This window comes from Aulonocara sp. 'chitande type north' Nkhata Bay, linkage group LG10, assembly GCF_057382095.1.
Source record: "Aulonocara sp. 'chitande type north' Nkhata Bay isolate Kocher_YH1m ecotype deep benthic linkage group LG10, A_spYH_male_GT1.1, whole genome shotgun sequence".
Lineage (NCBI taxonomy): Eukaryota > Metazoa > Chordata > Actinopteri > Cichliformes > Cichlidae > Aulonocara > Aulonocara sp. 'chitande type north' Nkhata Bay.
Window position 1 is genome coordinate 919984 of NC_141353.1, and position 22517 is coordinate 942500.

At 45.2% G+C, this 22517-nt stretch overlaps 2 protein-coding genes across 13 annotated transcripts in view; both read right to left on the reverse strand.

The window, feature by feature from the left end:
• LOC147319955 (disks large homolog 2-like) overlaps positions 1-3216 on the reverse strand; it is a 178793-nt gene extending 175577 nt beyond the window's left edge. For 3 of the 9 annotated variants that reach the window (XM_086307660.1, XM_086307661.1, XM_086307658.1), the window contains exons 1-2: positions 2990-3214; positions 1982-2767 (exon numbers count right to left, since the gene is read on the reverse strand). In XM_086307660.1, coding sequence (XP_086163786.1) covers positions 1982-2000 — 19 coding nt within the window. In that variant the 5' untranslated portion in view covers positions 2001-2767; positions 2990-3214. Of the gene's footprint in view, positions 1-1981; positions 2768-2989 lie in introns of all 9 variants that reach the window. The other 6 variants (XM_086307666.1, XM_086307663.1, XM_086307664.1 and 3 more) reach the window with 5 other exon arrangements.
• A 1235-nt stretch (positions 3217-4451) lies between these two features.
• The window catches only part of sytl2a (synaptotagmin-like 2a), a 40434-nt gene continuing 22368 nt past the window's right edge, over positions 4452-22517 (reverse strand). For all 4 annotated transcript variants that reach the window (XM_086307681.1, XM_086307683.1, XM_086307682.1 and 1 more), the window contains 7 exons: positions 22383-22517; positions 22120-22222; positions 16174-16335; positions 16001-16097; positions 15815-15920; positions 14449-14654; positions 4452-4942 (listed from right to left, as the gene is read on the reverse strand). The exon at positions 22383-22517 is cut by the window's right edge and continues 26 nt beyond it. In XM_086307681.1, the coding sequence (XP_086163807.1) occupies positions 4794-4942; positions 14449-14654; positions 15815-15920; positions 16001-16097; positions 16174-16335; positions 22120-22222; positions 22383-22517 (958 nt within the window). In that variant the 3' untranslated portion in view covers positions 4452-4793. The remainder of the gene's footprint in view (positions 4943-14448; positions 14655-15814; positions 15921-16000; positions 16098-16173; positions 16336-22119; positions 22223-22382) is intronic.

Genomic DNA, 22517 nt, shown 5'->3' on the forward strand with positions numbered 1-22517 from the left:
TAAAAGAATGTTTTGTGTTTACACTCTTTCAACTAGATGCAAGTAAAACTCAGCAAAAAATAAATAGAATCAAAGACTCAGCAGCTCTTAAATCTATTGCCACCTGTTTAGCAGGAGTGGGGTGGGTGGAGGTTTGCCCACAGCGGTCATGTCAGTGGGGGGATCCGGGGCTTTCTCTGTGAGCGTCACGTTCCCGTGGCAGCGTGCTCGCTGCTCGCTCAGATTTGAAGTTTAATCTTTCGCTGTAGAAAGAAGTTTTCTTCCCACAGAGTGAACAGCGGACGCTGATGTTTTTGTCACTTTTACAGAATCAAACTCAAAGTAATGTGATTACTTCCACGCTTTAAACGCTGCACAGTCGTACCCTCTCCATCGCTCCATATTATCCATGTTGACACTCACACAAACAAAATCACAGTTTAGTAACGCAGTTTACGGGAAAGTAACAGTAATCTAATTACTTTTTGCAATAGTAATCCCTTACAATACTCGCTACTCGAAAAAGAGTAATCAGATTACAGTAACACGTTACTTGTAACACATTACTGCCCATCTCTGCCCCCAACTGACTTTGAATTTCTTAGTGATGTAATCGTTTGACCAGTGGTTTAAAATTAAACTTTCTCATTTGTGCCTACAGACAGTAAATCTGTGTCAAACACCAGGACACAAAGATTCACCCAGATGTCCACACAACTCTACAACAGACTCAATTAAATAATTATTTACAACAATGTGCAAATAGAAGACTATCATTTACGTTTGCACCATTAAGTTTTACTCCATCTCTCTGTAATCTCTCTGTAACTTGCCAGAGACGATCGCCGTTCACTTGTTTAATGATTGAGGAAAAACTTGGCTCTAACCTGGATGTAACTTTGTTTCTAAAGCCTTTGGACATTACTGGTTAGTTGCCTGACCTGCAGGGTCTGTGGATAGCTCCCCAGTGGGAAGTAAAAGAGGCTTTATAAAGAGTTATCTCTGGATAGCTGCAGCATGCAGCACTCTGCAATCCTCCAACCACGGTCCCTCACTATGAACTTACAGTTGTGAGTTCATGGTGTTCATTCTCCCTTCTGGCTAAAGATGGGACCAGAACAGAGCCTTGTGCATGTGTGAAATATTTTAAGAAAACTGAGACTTATTAAAGAGGACCGCGTATATCCACAGCTTTATAAAACTGATGAAAATAAGCATCTGTGTCATTTATATTTGTCACTAACAAGCAACATTACAATACAGCGAAGCTGGGAAACCTTGAGTTCTGTTACTGTCATGATGATGCTGATGTTACTGTGACACTGGGCACGTAACTAAACACTGTGGCAGCCCAACCTCCCCACACCCTCCTCACAATGGCAGTGACGTAATTCACCTGTACACCCTGGAAACTGCTCCGTAAATACAAAAACCCTCAAGTAGTGAAAAGTGATCCACAGAGGACACAGCCCACCACACACAGGACCCAAACAATCTACAGCCAAAGTCGCAGCCCACCACCTTCTTCTTTATATTGTTTATTGGCGTTTGGCAAAGAGCAAAATGGCGCATTACTGCCACCAACTGGTGTGGAGTGTGGACTGAAATGTCAGAAGAAAAAAAATAGTTTGCCTTAAAAATATGGCCTGATAACTTTGACTTCTCGAGTTCTTCTGAACTAAGGTGCAGTTTCATATCACCAAACTTTCCAATCAATATATTTCTGACGATGTATTAAAACGTTCCATTGCTTCCTCTCTACTGCAGTAACACTGTGCTGTGCGGTATTTGTCTTATTAAAAGCAACGTGTCCAGTCTGAGTCGAGGGACTACCTCATACCAGGCAGGTGGTTTTGATCTCACGGTCAGTCCCTGCACACTACTGACAAATGTAGTGTAGATAAGATGCACTTCGATGTGGTATCAACAGAGTCTCATGAATTACACGTGTCACATAACTGCACTCTGAAAATGGATGGATAGACATGTAATAATAACTCACCTTTTTTCCTGATAGGCATGGCGACTTGGTGTAAACCTGACTCTCAGTAAGGCTCCACTTCTGTCTTCAGTGCATGATCACAGAGTTCTCTCAAAGTGGCACAAAAACAGAAACGTTTGGTAAACTTCAACAGAGACAACTCAAACCAGCTGTTTTTGATTTTTATTCCAGGGACAATGGGGAGCCTTTCAGGAGGTATCCAAGCAAAATAAGGAAAGGACTAACTCCACTGATGATCCAGCCATGTGACTGTAGGTGTCTCTGTCCCCTTTACAATTCATCAGAAATCCACAATAAACTCAGAAGAGGTCCCCCTGCAGCAACCTCTCATTCATATCTATTTAGTGCGTGCAGTCAATCAGTGGGCCTTGATGTGAGATGCAACAACAGTTGTGATTCTGCAGTTCAAAACATTATATGTACGAAGAGGCTTAGCACTTCTGTCTGGATGTACTTAATTAAGAGAAACATCCTTTGGCTGAAGAGTTAGCAGGCCACAGAAGTGCTTTGTCATGCTAGGTCGCTGGTGGTCCACACAACCTGGTACAGACAAAATAACACAGCAGGGCAAACAGGCAGACACCAAACCAAGATGCCCGGACAATCGGGCGGATGTGTACAAAAACGCTGGTTCGGTGTCTGCTGGTCCGGGGGAGCCTGGAGGTCTGGGGGCTGGCCTGGGTTAACATAGTCTGCTCACTCGGCCGCTGTGGTGTGACAGTCCTCCACAGATCCACGGACAGGAGAACTGCTCCACATCCTTCATCCTGAGGTTTCCTCTACAGCCTGCCAGCAAGAACAGGGTAAAGGGTGAAGAACACTTCAAATATGCAGCTGGAGAAGCGATGCAGCAGTTCTCCTGCGCTCCTCAGCTAATACCCAGTGGTCACCTCAGAGTTTTATGCCCGGAGGTTTCGACTTATGGTGGGATGCGTGTCTGTGTCCCCCGCTCCCTCCTCGCATTACTGCCATACACAAACGCAAACATGCGCGGTGCCCGTTACTTACCTAGCATTCACCTTATATCGCAGCCAGCGGCGATGCCAAATGAAATGCCGCTTCAACGGTGCGACGACACCTGCCTGCCGACGACGGCGCTAAACGGCTTCCAGGTGGATCCGCGTTCATTTCCTGCAAAACGGTGACCGAAGAAACACAGTGCTGTGTTCTCCCTGTGCTACAGCCCTTTATTTCATCCCACCTGACAGTATCTTACAGTTTTACGTGCCAGAAACAAGCCCACTATACTACGTAAACGAACTTCCGCTTGTACTTTTCAAAATAATGCCTTCTCTAAGCGTACATTTTAACTCGACATGTATACTTATTTCAAACACAGCAGTCGCTCTGGCGTAATGACTGTTAGTGATTCAGTCCTCTGTGCAGAAGCGGCCGCTGTGAGTGACATTAAAGTGTCTGAATTAGCAGTCAGTGTAGTAAAACATATTTGAAAGAACACGAACAAAACCACTGAATGTGTGTAATATATATATATATATATATATATATATATATATATATATATATATACACACATACATACACTGTACATCGCTCAAGGATCATACTTCTATGTGTGTGTGTATTTTCAAACAAGAAGAAAAAAAGAGCAGTATTGTGCTTTTACTTTGAAGGAAACTCGACTGAGCTTGACGCAGCTGTGGAACTTTACCTTAGCAACGCAGAGGCTGGTCGCTGGTTAGCTGCCCCCGGTTTGATTGAACTGATGCGACAACCAATCATAGAACGGGATTTATTGTATCAGGCGGGACTGACCAGTGAGAATGCTTTAAACCAGTGCAGAGCAGAGCCCTTCAGTTGAAATTGCTGCATTAAATGTACTGTAGGAAATCTGAAACATCCAAAGTAGTGATTCTAAAATGGACCAGCTAAAAGAAGTACTTGAACAAGAACAAGGTGGTTGTAGTCTGTATTTAGTCTTAACATTGTATTACTGTACTTGGAGGAATGTTGCAAATAGTCTGGTTTGGGCAGATTTATTGTTCTAATTCAACAGTGAAATCTGATGGTCATGAAAGATGGTGTTACAACTAGAGAGAAACTGCAATGTGAACAGAATCTAAAAGAATAGACTTAAAACCAGGTGCCACTGTAATACTGCCCTGCATACTGCATCCAATGTGGAAGGTATTCATTTTTGTCTTCAAGAGCTAAATAATACTTTTTGACCTCTGACTATTCTTGTGTCTACAGAAGCCTCCCTTTAAACAACAGTGCCACTGTTTATCAGTACATTATACTCATAACTTGCACATCCTCCCAGAGATAACCACTAAAGAAAATGTTCAGGAAGGCTTGTACTACTGAGTGGGGACATACAAATTGTTACTGCAGTATCCTGATGAAGTACATCTGTCGCAGCAATACACAGAACTAAATGTGGGGAAACTGAGGATTCAGTGAGATCATTGCCTCTGGGGTTAGTGTGTATGGTTTTGATAATAGTTATTATCTCCAGTTATGAGGTCAGAAATCTAAATTTCCAAGTGTTGTCTGTCATGAATAAAATCCTTATTTCACCACCAAACCAAAAGTGAAATGAACATTCTGTTTATTGCTTTCTGTATTGATCATACTATACAGTTCATTAATGCTTACATCATAGATTATCATTTCTGCTTTCTGCATTTCTTATTAAATAAGGAATTTAACTCATTCACTGCCAGCGATTGGCAGTGAATGAGTTAACATGTGACTTGGACAACAAAACCTAGCTGTGGATGTGGATCATCTAAAAGTATATACTGTGCTGTGTAATTTCTACACATTAATCAATACATTTGATACAGTGTCACTTTGAAATGCTCTTTGGCATCATCAGCATTCTCAGAGGTAAAACATCCTCCACCCATTCACCATCAGAGCGTAACATCCTCTGCCATAAATCAGCTTCATCTGTCGTTGAATCCATCCAAGACACTTCCACACCGTAACTCTCCCCTGCACAGACAAGCACAGACATTACACTGATTTCATTGAGTGACACGATGTACTGTATTGGCGTTTATATCCAGTAGAAGAGTAAAAGATGGAGCAACAGGCAAAAATGATAATAAAATTTTTTACAATAAAATCTATTAATAGTGACATAAATTTGAAGATGCTATCTACAGGTGAAATGTATTATTTGTCTGTCGTTAGGGTAAAATGAACAGGAATTAACAGGGAACATTACAGTAAAGCTTTAAACAAACTAAAGTAAGGACTATGAAAAGTTAGACACAATATGTTCAAAGTTTGACCTTTAACTTTATGGCATTTGTGGACAAACGATGGCCAGTTAGGCTGTTTAATCCAGCCTATCAAACATTTACAAAACTACAAAATTTCCCTAAAAAGTTAAATATTTATTTAACTTTTGTTAAATATTTATTTAACTTTTTCCTGTGTTTTGCTGCATTTTCCTGCAATACCAGGTAGATGTCACTAGATGATGCACTCCAAACACTTCTAACCTTTACCAAGGTAAATTTATTCTGTCCACGCTCACATATTTATGATTCCAACATCAAGACATCATACATTAACACAGCTCAGCTTCTGATGTTTGTTAGAGGCATTAATGACAATTCTGAGGTCACAGAGGGATTTGTATGACAGGTTTCATCAAGAGGCCGAAGCTATAGATGCAGCTGCCGGGAGTCCCCCCTCCTCCTTTCGACTACAAACACATCCTTTTACTCGGCATCAAGAGCGCTTTCTTCACAAAAGCTCTGACTCGGGTAGTTACCTTTCCCCTTAGGGTTAAAAATAAAGCCCCTTGAGGTTATTGTTGCTGTAATTTGGATGTTTATAAATGAAACTGAATTTAATTTCACATTCTATGACAACTTTCATTCATTTTAAATATTTTCACCTGTTAAAATGTAAAAAGGTTTTTTTACAGTCAGTTTTAGTATTCAGACATTTTGCACTGCAGATCACTAAAACTATTCGCATTCAATTTCATTTGAATCTAATAAATTTACACAATTTAAAAGAAAATGTAATAAAGAATAAAATATTCCTCAGAGATCCAGATGTGGAGGTTGTGTGTGAGGCTGCTAAAACATCATTTTTCATTGAGCTCATTGTTTGTTAGTTTATTACTAGTTCACACTTCAGTTTGAATTATGAGCATAAATTACATTTTTACTGTTACAAACAAATATTTATACTTTAAATTTCCTTGCAAAAGTCTTGAGCCACATATAGCTGCCTAAAGCTCTGCCTGTACTTGCAGGTCCTGTGTTCTTTACACCAATCAAACAAAAAAAAGAAGCTTTATTAGCATCAACCAAACAGAAACAGTGACCAGAGGCACATCAGTCTCAGTCATTGTGCTCATTGCTAGCCACACCGAACAAACTGGGATTCCCGTTGTACATTAACAATAACAGTGAGATATGAACACAAGTTAACTGGAACAGCTGTTATCAGACTGTAACTTAAACACGTTAACATCAGCATCAGTCGTGGGGATGGTGGCCTCTCCCCTCGGGCTGCACCAGTGTATTAGACCAGTATTAGCTTGATATATGCAGATGGGTGTGTAACTCTTATGAGCTGTTTGGGCTAACTCACAGGACTGCGTGTGGCAGTCACAAAGCAACCTTTGTGCCTTCCAAGCACCTCCTGCCTTTCACAAAAATGGACATTAGAAGACCACCAATAAAGTGATGTCTAGATTACTGTGATGTCCAAACATTTAAGGTTTTCCTACTTGAATGTTTAGTTTTTGTTGAAAGTGACAATTTCTCCTGAGGAGAGCACATGCTCTCAAAATTACCAATGATAAGAAGAGTGATATTCTGAGGTCAGAGTTTTCTTAAATGCAGTTCTAAACTGGAAACGCTCGTTTAAACATTCTGGGTGATTAATGAGGCCAGTGAAAAGCTGCTGTGGGAGCACTGTGTGGTAGTCCATTTAAGCGCTGGCTTTCCAAACTAATTAACAGTTATGGCGGCAAAGATCACAGTAATGCCTGCTTACTTTGGCATTATTCAGTGGATGCCACCTGTGTGAATCCCTCTGATGTGTTTCATCCTTTACAAAAATGTAATCACAGTATAACAGAATATATGGTATGTTAATAAAACTGGAGTTAATATATCTGTAAACCTTGTGACATCATCTTCAATTTATAATAAAGTGCAACTTAAAAATATGCAGAGTCCTTTCCACTTGATTGAATGATCTGACATTTAGTTCATTTAGTTTCTTTGCTTAAACAGTCGTTCTCAATCTGTGGTGCGCGTACCACTGATGGCACATGGGCTCCCTCTAGTGGTACACAGGAAGTCTTCAAGACTTTTTTTAAGATTAAATAATTATTTAAAATATGCATACATTAAATGTTCTTTACTGCAAGATAACCGAAATTGAGTTTAAACTAGATTTTGTCTTTTTTTGAAAAGCTGTATTCAGCAGGCACGCTGACTAGGCCAACCTAACCAGTAGCTCAAAGAGTTGACAAACTGAGTCGTGATGGCAAATGGACGCATGAAAAATGACAGTTCAAAAGCGAAGCGATCCTGGCTCCAAACAGGAAGTATCAAAAGGAGAACTGTAGTGAATATTTTGACCGGCACAGCAGAAACTGAAGCCGACGACAGTGAACCCAGCACAAGTGTGAGTAGCAACTTCAGCAATACCCGTGAAACTTCTGGTGCGTGATAGCATCAAACGACGCAAAACAGTGAAGACGTGATTGAAGTCACATCAAGTTCAGATTCTTTTGGAGTGGGACAGAGGATGAGCCCAGGACGCTGTGCGCAGAGTGCGGCGATGTTCTTAGTAATGAATGCATGAAACCATCACAGGGTTCACGGCACAGCGAATACCTGGCACTTTCAGACACGGTCGTGTGCTTTCTCTTTCCATTTGCACCACGTATCTATGAGAAGGTCGGCTCTTCACTCGCCTCTAAGGCTGAAGGTGTGTTTACGGAGCCATGCACGTCCCTTTAGGTACGGAGGCCAAGTTGCCAATGACCACCAAATAAGATAAGATCAATCTTTGTTAGTGCCACAAGTGGGAAATTTGTTGTTTCTGTTTCGATTGTTTTCATGAAGCTGTTGAATGTTTTAATGCAGTCATTTTGTCACATGATGGGCATTTCAGTCAAGTACAGTTATGACTGTTTATGGCAGGTAATAACAATCATATAAGAAATAAAATAGTCTCGTGTAAACTGTATATGTTGTTAAACAGGCTGATACTACTGTACTTTAATCATAAGGGTGGCCATATATTTTCTGAGGTGGTACTGGCTGTGCACAGTTTGAGAACCACTGGCTTAGACAGCAGAGCAGCACATATTCCTGCCATGTTTGAGAGAAACGCACAAAGATCCATGATTATCAGAGTGCTCTTTGCCTGACCTGTTGTATCCCAAACGCACCATGAACTGAATTTTACTAAATAAAAACATTAGCAGTGCAGTTTAACAATCAATTTGTGCTTCAAACAAAATAAATCAGCAATAACCATAAAGTGGCGGCATCATTTTCTGCCTTCTATCTTGCTTGTTTGGTGAGCACGACCTCTGCTTTATTTGCTGTAAGTGAATATCTGCATGAAAGCTTCAACATTATGATTCTGTATAGTCACAGAAACCCTTTTAAAAACATTTAAAAGGTTTGAATATAAAGTGTAGTCAGTCTGTAAATGACAGCGCCCCGTGCCGGATACACAAGACATTCCCACCAGGTTTCCTAAATGTTTCCCAGGAGTATTACTGCTTGTGGTTGTACTGTCCACGTCACGATATAAACACCCATGGCGTAAACTTGTGAAGGTCACTGCAGCTGTATTGCTGAACTTGACAGTAAAAAACATTGAGCTGCTGACAAGAATCCAGGATAAAGTGAAAGAGGAAAACCCGGAGTTGGATGTATTTTTCCTCTGCACAAACTAATGCTGACCACCACAACTTACTTTACGACTCTAAGGCCGACTTATTGACTTTGGGATGAGTATCTCAGCAAGTGCCGAAGTTCAAAACAGGAGATACATGCATGAATGTGCAGAACACAAAGCTACAACAGAAACATCAATTTGTGCATGAAATATAATGTGAAAGCCTTCAAAGCCAAAATGATTTGCTTCATTCTCAAGACAAATGTTGGGCGACACATTCGCTCGTTTCCACTGAAGCAGGGAAGATCTGCACAGAGAACTCTGCAGCCAATTCTCAGATTTTGAAAAGACTGAGAATTGACTTCAGTTAGTGTCACTGGACCCTCAGACAGCACTACAGGAGTTACAATGTAAACTGATAAATCTTTAGTATTACTCTATTCTAAAGAAGTTTCTAAAGTTTAACTCCATGAAACTGGATAAAACTGCAGCCTCCAAACCTCCAAGAGATGAAGATGCTGGTGTTGTTTGGCTCTACCTACATGTGTGAGCAAACTTTCACTGAACACCATCTCTGGGGGAGACGAGACGGTGTACAGAGCTGAGGTTCAGAGGCAGATTGGTGTGCAGACAACAACCTGGACCTCAGTACCACCAAGACAAAAGAGCCGGTAGTCGACTTCAGAAGGAGGAAGTCTGAGCTGCAGCCTGTCAGCATCAACGGGGAGCGGGTAGAAAGGGTGTCCAGTTTCATGTTCCTGGGTGTGCACATAGACACAGACCTCCAATGAAGCTCTAACACCTCTGTGGTTTGAAAGAAGGCCCAACAGCGTCTCCACTTTCTGAGAATCCTCAGAAAAATGGACCTGAAGGAGCTGCTGACCGTCTTCTACCACTGCTGCATTGAAAGTGTGCTGACATATTGCATCTGTGTGTGGTTCTCCAGCTGCACCACAGCACACAGAAAGGCACTCCAGAGGGTCATCAATATGGCCCAAAAAATCGTTGGACATCCTCTTCCCTCCCTGAAGGACCTGTACAGCACTCGCTGTCTCAAGATGGCACGCAGCATCCTACGGGACTGCACACACCCAGGACACCGGGTGTTTAAGCTGCTGCCGTCTGGCAGGAGGTTCAGGCTGCTGAGGTCCGGGACAAACAGACTCAAGGACAGCTTTTACAACAGGGCAACAGCCCTGATCAATGCTAACAGCTGACCTGATTGGCTACCTCCCTGGACTTTTTTAGGGGGTAACAACAATAACAATAATAATATTTATATTTAGAACAAGGTGCAATAAATATACACTCATTTTTCTTTTTATTACTTAAGTTACTGTGTGGTGTGGTAGTGCCGACGTGGGACAGTTTTCCTTTTTCATTGTACTATGGATGACTGTGCAATGACAATAAAGAGTTATCTTTAAGATGGCGCCGGTGAGGTCGGCTGCCGTCACGACTGCTCCGACCACTTTTTCTTTGTCTTTGTTTTTTAAGTTAGTTTTCAGCGTTTCTAAATCGGCAAAATCATCACCATTGGGTACATTAGGTATGACAGTGACACTCTTGTTTCTATTGGTTTACAATGTACTCACAATTCGAAATTTTTAACTCCGGATCCGAGCTGGCCGAGTGAGATCTCGAGGGAGAACAAAGGGAAGCGGCGGCGGCCTAGAGGGAAGCGAGCCGGCGTCAGGAACAGGCTGAGAGCTCGTGCACACCGCACACCTCTGCCTAGCATCCTGCTCGCCAACGTCCAGTCACTGGAGAACAAGCTTGACGACCTCGGGGCCAGGATAAAGTTCCAGAGAGACATTCGGGACTGCAATCTCCTCTGCTTCACCGAGACATGGCTGAACCCAGCGGTGCCGGACCACGCCATCCAGCCGGCCGAGTTCTTCTCGGTTCACCGCATGGACAGGACACGGGACTCGGGGAAGTCAAGGGGAGGCGGCGTGTGTTTAATGGTGAACAACAACTGGTGCAACAGTGCGAACGTTGTTCCTCTCACACGCTCCTGCACACCAAATCTGGAACTACTGTCCATCATGTGTCGTCCTTTTTATCTACCTCGGGAATTTACATCGGTCATTGTAAGTGCCGTTTATATTCCACCACAAGCGGACACGGTCACCGCCTTATGCGAGCTGCATGAGGCACTCACACAGCACCAGACACAACACCGGGACGCTGCGCTTATTGTGACGGGGGACTTTAATAGCGCCAACCTCAAACGCGCAGCGCCGAACTTTTATCAACACATCACCTGCCCCACCAGGGGTGAAAGGACACTGGACCACTGCTACACTACGGTCAAGGACGGGTACAAGGCACAATCCCGCCCCCCGTTTGGCAAATCTGATCACGCTGCCATCTTCCTCATGCCAAAATACAAACAAAGGCTGAAACAGGAAGTTCCGGTTCAGAGGAAGGTCGCGCGCTGGACGGATCAATCGGTGGCCGCGTTACAGGACGCACTCGATGACGCAGACTGGGGCATGTTCAGAAACAGCTCCGACGATGACGTCAACGTGTTTACGGAAGCGGTTGTGGGATTCATCGGGAAACTAGCGGATGATACCGTGGAGACAAAGACTATCACAACGTTTCCCAACCAGAAGCCGTGGGTGGATAAAACTATCCGCAACGCTCTGAGATCCCGCACCGCTGCCTACAACACGGGACTCACGACGGGGGACATGGACCCGTACAAAGCCGCGTCATATAACGTGCGGAGGGCGGTGAAAGAGGCGAAGCAGCGCTACGGGAGGAAACTAGAGTCACAACTCCAACAGAGTGACTCTAGGAGCCTGTGGCGGGGACTAAGGACAATAACGGACTATAAAGCACCAACAACCGGTATGACGAACGCGGCCGTGACTCTGGCAGACGAGCTGAACACTTTCTATGCTCGCTTCGAGGCTGCAGCTAAGGTCTCCAACAATGCTAGTGTTAGCGGCGCTAACGGCTGCAGACAGGAAGATACTGCCAGCACCGGAAACGTGCTCGTCATCTCCGAGCATGAAGTAAGGAGAGCCTTCAAGAGAGTGAACACCAGGAAAGCAGCAGGACCAGACGGCATCCCAGGTCGTATCCTAAGAGACTGCGCATACCAGCTAGCTCCTGTGTTCACTGAGATATTCAACATCTCTTTATCTCAGTCGGTGATCCCCACATGCTTCAAAGAGTCCATCATTGTTCCTGTCCCGAAGAAACCCCACCCTGCTTCTCTCAATGACTATCGCCCTGTAGCCCTCACCTCAGTAGTGATGAAGTGCTTTGAACGCCTGGTCAGAGACTTCATCATTTCTTCACTACCAGACACACTGGACCCACTACAGTTCGCTTACCGTCCAAATCGTTCCACAGACGATGCCATCTCTCATCTCCTCCACACATCACTCACTCACTTGGACACTAGAAGGGGGAATTATGTTAAAATGCTCTTCATAGACTACAGCTCTGCATTTAACACCATAATTCCCTCCACACTCACCACCAAGCTGGAGCATCTGGGACTCAGCTCATCTATGTGTCAGTGGATCTCCAACTTCCTAACTGGCAGACCACAGGCAGTAAGGATGGGCGGACATGTCTCAGCCTCCACCACTCTCAGCACTGGAGCCCCCCAGGGGTGTGTTCTGAGCCCCCTGCTGTACTCTTTGTACACATATGACTGTGTGGCCACTACCAGCTCCACCACCATCATCAAGTTTGCTGACGACACCGTCGTGGTGGGCCTGATCTCTGATAACAACGAGACGGCCTACCTGAAGGAGATTAGGAATCTGGAGAACTGGTGCCAGAGGAACAACCTCCTTCTAAACGTCAGTAAGACAAAGGAGCTGATAGTGGACTTCAGCACTAAGCAGGAGAGGAACTACCAGACCCCCGTCATCAACGAGTGCCCAGTGGAGAGAGTGGACAGCTTCAAATACCTCGGAGTTCACATCACGCAGGACCTGTCATGGTCCTGTCACATCAACACCGTGGTGAAAAAGGCCCGACAGCGTCTCTACCACCTCAGACGCTTGAGAGACTTCCAACTGCCCTCCAAGGTGCTCAGGAACTTTTACTCGTGCACCATAGAGAGCATCCTGGTGGGAAACATCTTAACCTGGTTCGGGAACAGCACCATGCAGGACAGACGAGCTCTACAGAGGGTTGTGCGGTCAGCTGAGCGCACCATCCGCTCCGAGCTCCCTGACCTGCACTCAATCTACAGCAGGCGGTGCTGGACCAAGGCCAGGAAGATCGTGAAGGACCTCAGCCATCCCAACAACAGACTGTTCTCTCTGCTGAGGTCAGGAAAGCGATTCCGCTCCCTGAAGACCAACACAGAGAGACTGAGGAGGAGCTTCTTCCCGCAGGCGATACGGTCTCTCAATCACACCACCACACAGTACTGACCCACACATATGGTTCTTACACACACACTGGACTTTCTGGACTTTGGTTTTGCACAACACTGGTCACTATATTCTTCATTTCCGGTTAATACTTGTACAGCTGCTGTTATTGTGTATATATTTATTTATATTTAGATTTCTTCATACATTCTTATATAGTTCTATATTGTGTATTGTGTATTTTGTTGTACAGTTATTTTATTTTCAACTTTAATTTATATATTTTATCTTATTCTTCCCAGTTAAATTTACCCTTCATTCTAATTTGTGTTGTACAGTTATTTCATTTTTTAACCTTAATTTATATTCTATTCCTTCCTAGTTAAATTTACCCTTTTTAATTTTTCATATTTATTTCCTATCTTATTCATAGCCTTTTCCTTTTTTGTTCTCTTTAGGTCACGAGCAGTTGTCCAAGCATTTCACTACATATCGTACTGTGTATGACTGTGTACGTGACAAATAAAATTTGAATTTGAATTTGAATTTTAATAAAGCACAAAGCCCAGAAAACTGATGAACACCAAAAGCTGTCCTGAGAATTGCCACAACTAAACTGACACCAAGCATCGATATTGTGACCAACAACACGGTTCCCAGTAATATTGAATAAAGTACGTACGTAGCTTACCTTAGGTGGGGATGGCGTAAATTAGGTTACTTTACCCCATCCCCTACACCTCGCCCAGCCTGTCTTTAAAGCCCTTGTGCCAAACAGTTTGCCCACCTCTGGCCTACTGTAGACCACAGTGTAACTTCCCTCTGACCCTTTGACAACAGGGCTTCCTTTGCTTTCTCCTCCTTATATTCTCCAAGGAGCTTGGAAAGAAAAGCGTCTGGACTTCTTTAAGTGGCTTGAAGACGTTTCACCTCTCATCCGAGAAGCTTCTTCAGTACTAAGGTCAAATGGTGGAGAGTCCCAGATTTAAGCTCTGTGGGAGTTTCCCACCGAGAGGGACAAAGGACCCCCTGATGATCCTCTACCTAATCACACGAGCCAAGGTGTGAACATGGGTGTGGGTCACAATCAGCCAGGGTTTCGGGTGAGCTCATTGTGAAACCTGGCCCCGCACTATCATGTCAGGTATTGAGACTGTACTGGGTTGAGAAGTGAAGGCCAGGTTCAGTGCCAGGTGGAAAAGAGTTTGCATAGCTCACATTTGTACTTGATAGTCTGACAATGGAGTAAACTTTCACCTGTTCCCAGGCCAAGCCTCAGACCACCGATGTAGTGATTGTCGAGTCGGCCATGATCCCACACTGTGATCTCAATGCAGACCTCCCTGAGATCCTCTGGTCGGAGGCCATCATACACCATGGTGTGGTTAAACATGGGATTGGCTGTCCTTGTCACTACGCGAGTTCTCTGTCTGCTTCTCCGGCTTGTATCAGGACGTAGAGTACTACAGCAGCAGGACAGGCAGGAGATAGAAGGAAACAATTCATTTGGAAGGAACGGACTGAAACACTTGTGCAAAGTAATCATAATGAAATCAATAAATAAGACATGGTAAATAATAAATAAGTCACAGTCCTGGGTCTGTGACCCAGTTTTTGAATGTATTATGGACTCATGATTCTTTCATTGGGATTTTAGAGATGATTGATCTTTAAGTCTGTTGTGAATATAATATTACTACTTTGTGTTTCTAAGTTTGTCTTTGCTTCTAGTCCTTGGTTTCTCATGATGTTACTCCTTTTCTATGTGCAGTCTCCCAGTCGTGTCCCCGGAGTCTCCATGTCTGTTTATCCCAAGTCTCACTGTTCAGTTCATGTGTCTCAGTGTGTGTTACTTCCTGTTTTACTTTGATAGTCTTCAGTCTCGTTTGCATCGTGTTCAGAGTGTGCGTCTCGCTCTGTGTGTTGTTGTGTTCTCCTTATTGTAGACGATGTCCTGTTTAGTTTTGTATTTTGCCTTTTGTTCTTTGTCACCTTTGTTACCAGCAGTAAAGCTGTGATTTTGACTTGACTTCTGTGACTGCATTCTGGGTTTCACTCTGTTTGTATATTGTGCCAAATATGTGCTGCAGGCAGGTGTGGAGCTATTGAGAATTCTCATTTTCAGATGATGGGTGCACTGCAATGGATCAGTGATATTTTCCAAATAATTGCTTTTGTAAGGTCATTAGTCCAAAACTAGATGATGTTCACTTAACGTAAAACAAATAATCAGTTAACTGGTTAATTGTGTGATAATTTTACAGGAAGCAGGCGTTCTAACTTTGACACTTTGTTTACGTCACTTTTACAATTAGCTGCTGCTTCGGGACTCCAACTGCAACCAATCACACAACTGTCTCCACTCTGTCTCGATTGACATGTATTTTTATTAATGTTTTATTGTCGGGTCTACCTTACAATATGAAGCACCTTAAGGTTGCTGTGGTTTGGCGCTGTATAACTAAAATTGAACTGAATTGAAATTAAATGGAGAAACTATTTGAAATAAACCAGTTTGATTGAAATAACATAATTAAACAAGAAAATATTAAACGGTTTATTTTGGTTTTGTTATTTCAAGGTTCAGACTTTGGATCTCAGCAAACAGTGTACTGTTTCCTACCATTTCACAAATGGGTCGATAACGAGGCCTCTAACCAGCGGAAGATTCTTGCAGTCTTTCACCCAAATCTGCACCTCAGCGCTTTCCATCGTAGATGTTCTCCTACCTGTGCGTGCAATAAGACCACAATAAGTAACATAAATGATAAACATAAAGGGAGAGAGCTGATCAAAAGGAAGGCCTCACCGAGGGATGTCTGCGGCAGGAATCTCAGAGCGACTCTCATCTGTGCTCTGCTGTCGATAAGACACGAGGCAGCTGGTGCTGAGGCTTGTGCTGACACCTAAAGGATTACGCTGAGTAAATGTCTAATAACTGCGACAATATTCACATAATGCTTTGAGAAATTAAGCATTTACCCTGGTTTTTAATACATATTCATTTATCTGCGTGTTGCTGAAGTCCCACTCCAACAAATTAAGGTTCACGTCACCCAGGAATCGGTTGCGTCCGAAGCTGCTGTCGTGCCACACTGAAACGTTCAGACTCTGAGTTTTCAACACCTGCATCATTACTTTAAACTGTAAAACGGGAAAAGACAATGAACAGAAGTAGAGCATTTTCACAACATATCCTTAGATATAAATGCCATCCTGTAAAATCCTGTTTCTATAAGATTGTCAGCAACGATGTACATTGGGGCAAAAAAGTATTTAGTCAGCCACCGATTGTGCAAGTTCCCCCACTGAAAATGATGACAGAGGTCAGTAATTTGCACCAGAGGTACACTTCAACTGTGAGAGACAGAATGTGAAAAAAAAAATCCATGAATTCACATGGTAGGATTTGTAAAGCTCCTCCTTGAATCGCTACCTTATCGTGGTGGAGGGGTTTGTGTGTCCCAGGGATCCCAGGGGCTATGTTGTCTGGGGGCTTTTGCCCCCTGGTAGGGTCTCCCATGGCAAATTGGCCCTGGGTGAGGGACCAGACAAAGAGCGATTCAGAAGACCCTTATGAAAAGGATACCGAGGGAACAGTTTACCCTGCCCGGGATAGGGTTACCGGGGCCCCGCCCTGGAGCCAGGCCCGGGGAGGGTGCCCGAGGGCGAGCGTCTGGTGGCCGGGCCTTAGTCCATGGGGCCCGGCCGGGCACAGCCCGAAGAGGAGACATGGGCCCCTCCTCCCGCAGGCCCACCACCCGCAGGAGGCGCCATAGGGGTCGGGTGCATTGTGTGCCGGGTGGCGGCCAGGAGCGGAGGCCCTGGCGGACTGACCCCCGGCTGCCAAGACTGGCAATAGGGACATGGAATGTCACCTCTCTGGTGGGGAAGGAGCCTGAGTTAGTGCTTGAGGTTGAGAGGTACCGGCTAGATATAGTCGGGCTCACCTCTACACATGGCTTGGGCTCTGGAACCAGTCTCCTGGAGAGGGGCTGGACTCTGTCCCAGTCTGGAGTTGCCCCTGGTGAGAGGCGGCGGGCTGGGGTGGGTATTCTAATATCCCCTCGGCTTGCTGCTGGTACGTTGGGGTTTTTCCTGGTGGACGGGAGGGTTTGTTCCCTGCGCCTTAGGGTCGGGGAACGGGTCCTGACTGTCATCTGCGCTTATGCGCCGAGTGGCAGTTCAGAGTACCCAGCCTTCTTAGAGTCCCTGGGGGGGGGGGGGGGGGGGGGGGGGGGTGCTGGAGGGTGCTCCACCTGGAGACTCTGTTGTCCTGCTGGGAGACTTCAATGCTCACGTGGGTAACGACAGCAAGAGGGGCGTGATTGGGAGGAACGGCCTCCCTGATCTGAACCCGAGCGGTGCTTTGTTATTGGACTTCTGTGCTAATCACAGTTTGGCCATAACGAACACCCTGTTCGAACACAAGAGTGTCCATAAGTGCACGTGGCACCAGGACGCTCTAGGCCGTAGGTCGATGATCGATTTTGTAATCTTATCAGCAGACCTGCGACCATATGTTCTGGACACTCGGGTAAAGAGAGGGGCTGAGCTGTCAACTGATCACCACCTGGTGGTGAGTTGGATCAGGTGGCGGGGGAGGACGCTGGACAGACCTGGTGCACCTAAACGCGTAGTGAGGGTGTGCTGGGAACGTCTAGCAGAGGCCCCAGTCCGCGAGATCTTCAACGCACACCTCCGGCAGAGCTTCAACAGCATTCCGAGGGAGACTGGGGACATTGAGTCCGAATGGACCATGTTCAGCGTCTCCATTGCCGAAGCTGCTGCATTGAGCTGCGGCCGCAAGGTGGTGGGTGCCTGCCGTGGTGGTAATCCCCGAACCAAATGGTGGACACCAGAGGTGAAGGGAGCCACCAGGCTGAAGAAGGAGTCCTATCGGGCTTGGTTAGCCTGTGGGACTCCGGAGGCAGCCGACAGGTATCGACAGGCCAAGCGGAATGCGGCTCGGGCAGTGGCTGAAGCAAAAACTCGGGTGTGGGAGGAGTTCGGAGAGGCCATGGAAAAAGACTTTCGGACTGCCTCGAAGAGATTCTGGCAAACCGTCAGACGTCTCAGGAGGGGAAAGCGGTGCTCTACCTGCACTGTGTATAGTGCTGGCGGAGCGCTGCTGACGTCGACTGAGAAAATTGTCAGGCGGTGGAAGGAATACTTCGAGGACCTCCTTAATCCCACTGACACGTCTTCCGAAGAGGAAGCAGAGTCTGGGGATGAGGGGAATGACCCGCCAATTTCCGGGGGCGAGGTCACTGAGGCAGTTAAACAACTCCTTGGAGACAGAGCCCCTGGTGTTGATGAGGTCCGCCCCGAGTTCCTTTGTCACTGATTCTGTTCATAATTTTTATGGACAGGATTTCTAGGCGCAGCCAAGTGGCGGAGGGCTTTCACTTTGGTGGCCTCAGAATCTCATCTCTGATTTTTGCAGATGATGTGGTTCTGTTGGCTTCATCGGGTGAGGGCCTCCAGCTCGCACTGGAACGGTTCGCAGCCGAGTGTGAAGCAGCGGGAATGAGGATCAGCACCTCCAAATCTGAGGCCATGGTTCTCAGCCGGAAAAGGGTGGAGTGCCCACTCCAGGTTTGGGGATGAGTTCCTGCCCCAAGTGGAGGAGTTCAAGTATCTCGGGGTCTTGTTCGCGAGTGATGGGAGAAGGGAGCCGGAGATCGACAGACGGATTGGGGCTGCAGCTGCAGTAATGCAGACGCTGCACCGGTCCGTTGTGGTGAAGAGAGAGCTGAGTGTAAAAGCGAAGCTCTCAATTTACCGGTCGATCTACGTCCCTACCCTCACCTATGGCCACGAGCTGTGGGTAGTGACCGAAAGAACGAGATCGCGGATACAAGCGGCAGAAATGAGCTTCCTCCGAAGGGTGGCTGGCCTCTCCCTTAGAAATAGGGTGAGAAGTTCGGCCATCCGGGAGGGGCTCAGAGTAGAGCAGCTGCTGCTCCACATCGAAAGGAGCCAGCTGAGGTGGTTCGGGCATCTGACAAGGATGCCCCCTGAGCGCCTCCTGGGTGAGGTGTTCCAGGCATGTCCCACCGGGAGGAGGCCCCGGGGCAGACCCAGGACACGCTGGAGAGATTATATCTCTCGGCTGGCCTGGGAACGCCTTGGTATTCCCCCGGATAAGCTGGAGGAGGTGGCTGGGGAGAGGGAGGTCTGGGCCTCTTTGCTTAGGCTGCTGCCCCCGCGACCCGGCCCCGGACAAAGCGGATGAAGATGGATGGATGGATGGATTTGTAAAGAATTTATTGGTAAATCAGGGTGGAAAATAAGTATTTGGTCACCTCAAACAAGGAAAATCTCTGGCTCTCACAGACCTGTAACGTCTTCTGTAAGAAGCTTTTCTGCCCCCCACTCGTTACCTGTATGAATGGCACCTGTTTGAACTCATCATCTGTATAAAAGACACCTGTCCACAGCCTCCAACAGTCAGACTCCAAACTCCGCCATGGCCAAGACCAAAGAGCTTTTGAAGGACACCAGGAAAAGTATTGTAGACCTGCACCAGACTGGGAAGAGTGAATCTACAATAGGCAAGCAGCTTGGTGTGAAAAAATCAACTGTGGGAGCAATCATCAGAAAATGGAAGACATACAAGACCACTGATAATCTCCCTCGATCTGGGGCTCCACGCAAGATCTCATCCCGTGGGGTCAAAATGATCATGAGAACGGTGAGCAAAGATCCCAGAACCACACGGGGGGACCTGGTGAATGACCTGCAGAGAGCTGGGACCAAAGTAACAAAGGTCACCATCAGTAACACACTACAACGGCAGGGAATCAAATCCCGCAGTGCCAGACGTGTTCCGCTGCTGAAGCCAGTCCATGTCCAGGCCCGTCTGAAGTTTGCCAGAGAGCACATGGATGATACAGCAGAGGATTGGGAGAATGTCATGTGGTCAGATGAAACCAAAGTAGAACTTTTTGGTATAAACTCAACTCGTCGTGTTTGGAGGAAGAAGAATACTGAGTTGCATCCCAAGAACACCATACCTACTGTGAAGCATGGGGGTGGAAACATCATGCTATGGGGCTGTTTTTCTGCCAAGGGGACAGGACGACTGATCCGTGTTAAGGACAGAATGAATGGGGCCATGTATCGTGAGATTTGGAGCCAAAACCTCCTTCCATCAGTGAGAACTTTGAAGATGAAACCAGGCTGGGTCTTCCAACATGACAATGATCCAAAACACACCGCCCGGGCAACAAAGGAGTGGCTCCGTAAGAAGCATTTGAAAGTCCTGGAGTGGCCTAGCCAGTCTCCAGACCTCAACCCCATATAAAATCTGTGGCGGGAGTTGAAAGTCCGTGTTGCTCGGCGACAGCCCCAAAACATCACTGCTCTCGAGAAGATCTGCATGGAGGAATGGGCCAAAATACCAGCTACTGTGTGTGCAAACCTGGTAAAGACCTATAGTAAACGTTTGACCTCTGTTATTGCCAACAAAGGTTATGTTACAAAGTATTGAGTTGTATTTTTGTTATTGACCAAATACTTATTTTCCACCCTGATTTACCAATAAATTCTTTACAAATCCTACCATGTGGATTCATGGATTTTTTTTTCACATTCTGTCTCTCACAGTTGAAGTGTACCTCTGGTGCAAATTACTGACCTCTGTCATCATTTTAGGTGGGGGAACTTGCACAATCGCTGGCTGACTAAATACTTTTTTGCCCCACTGTAAGTAGCACTCGACTCATTGATGCCCATCACGATTACCAAAGGTTAGTCCTTTATAATACTTCCTTTGAACAACTAATATTTTGAATATTTTGAAATACCAGTGGAGCGCTTTGTTCTTACGGTGCAGGATTGTTTGCTTCCTGGAGTTTCTCAAAGTTCGGCACCTCTCCCTTGAAGCCAGATCCTATTTTCAAGAGACACTTTTAACATAAGGCTTCAGATTTCCCTTTTGCTAAAGCTTATGTGCACCCAGGGCCAGATCAGATCATCCTGAACAGCCCCTTAGTTTTGTTGCTAAACTGTTAGGCCTCCTGAGATGTGATGCGTTCCTTTTCTCCTCTTTCATTGTTATTTATAAGCTTCTAATGTCATGGAGTGGGTCATCTTTCCCCTTTAGTTTGGGCTTTGCCTCTCTGACCTCTCTCCTGGTGTCTTTATGTAAATATCTGTAGATCTATAGCTGCATGGTTCTGATCTGCAGTTACAAGTCCAACCACTCCACCCTGCTCTCAGACGAGACAGCTGTGACAGCTGGCTGCCTCTGTGTGGTCAGTCGGTGGTTTTTCCCTGTTAAAAGTTGCTTGTTGACTGGATGTTATATAAATACAACCTCAGATCTCTGTGCATGAGATTTCTCCAGATTCTTGGACTCTCTGGTGATTTTAACTACTGTTGATAATGACATATTCAAAGTTTTTCCACAATTTTACATTCAAGAATATTCTTCTAAAATCGTCCCACAATTCGTGGAGTTTTTTGCACATTTTTTAAATCCTGCCTCTCAAAGGTATCCTTTTCATATCCAGTTATGTTACCGACCTATAGTAAGTAAGGAGCTAGTAAACCAAACTAGGTGAAAACTGAATTTAAGAAAAACCTGTTTCTTCTCAGTACTGCTCAGTTTTCTGGCGTTTTGTTGTCCCCATCCCAACTTTTTTTTGTACATGATAATGATGTATAAGAATGAGCTACTTCTTTCATGAAATAGTCATTTTCTGAACAGGGTTTATAAAGCTGGTGTGCACTGAGCAGAGGTTGTATTAATAAAAGGAAACGTACCACAGCCAGTGAATTTAACAGCTGGAATCATGAAACAAGTACAACCGGACACGTTTTGAATAAAATGAATAAATTCATTTGATTTTTTTCAGCTGAACAAGAGTTCAGGGTTTACACAAACAGACATGTGTAAAAGATTAAATATGGCACTCTCACCGTGAGGATTTCACTGTAGGTGGGGTTTAATGTCTTCTTTTTTACACTGGTTTTTCTCTTTCCCAGCTTAGTTGTGTCTGGAAGAAGATAACATTTCACATACCTGTGAATGCACAGCAGAGTTAAACTCTTGTTCTAAACTTGATTTACTTTATAGAGTGAATATTTGACACTTTATGTCAAGGAAATACATCTTTAGCAAATGTGATTCATATTTCAAACTGTTCGTTAAACGTGGGGTTGTTCCAGCGTTCAGCACTTACGGGTCAGAACGATGTTTCTTTCTGTCAGCTGTGGCCAGATCTCTGCAGTGCATCACAAAGATATGAAGCTCTCCAAGCTTCTGGATGTAGTTCACAGCAAACTGGATGCTTCCTTGGACGTTGATTTCAGCAGAG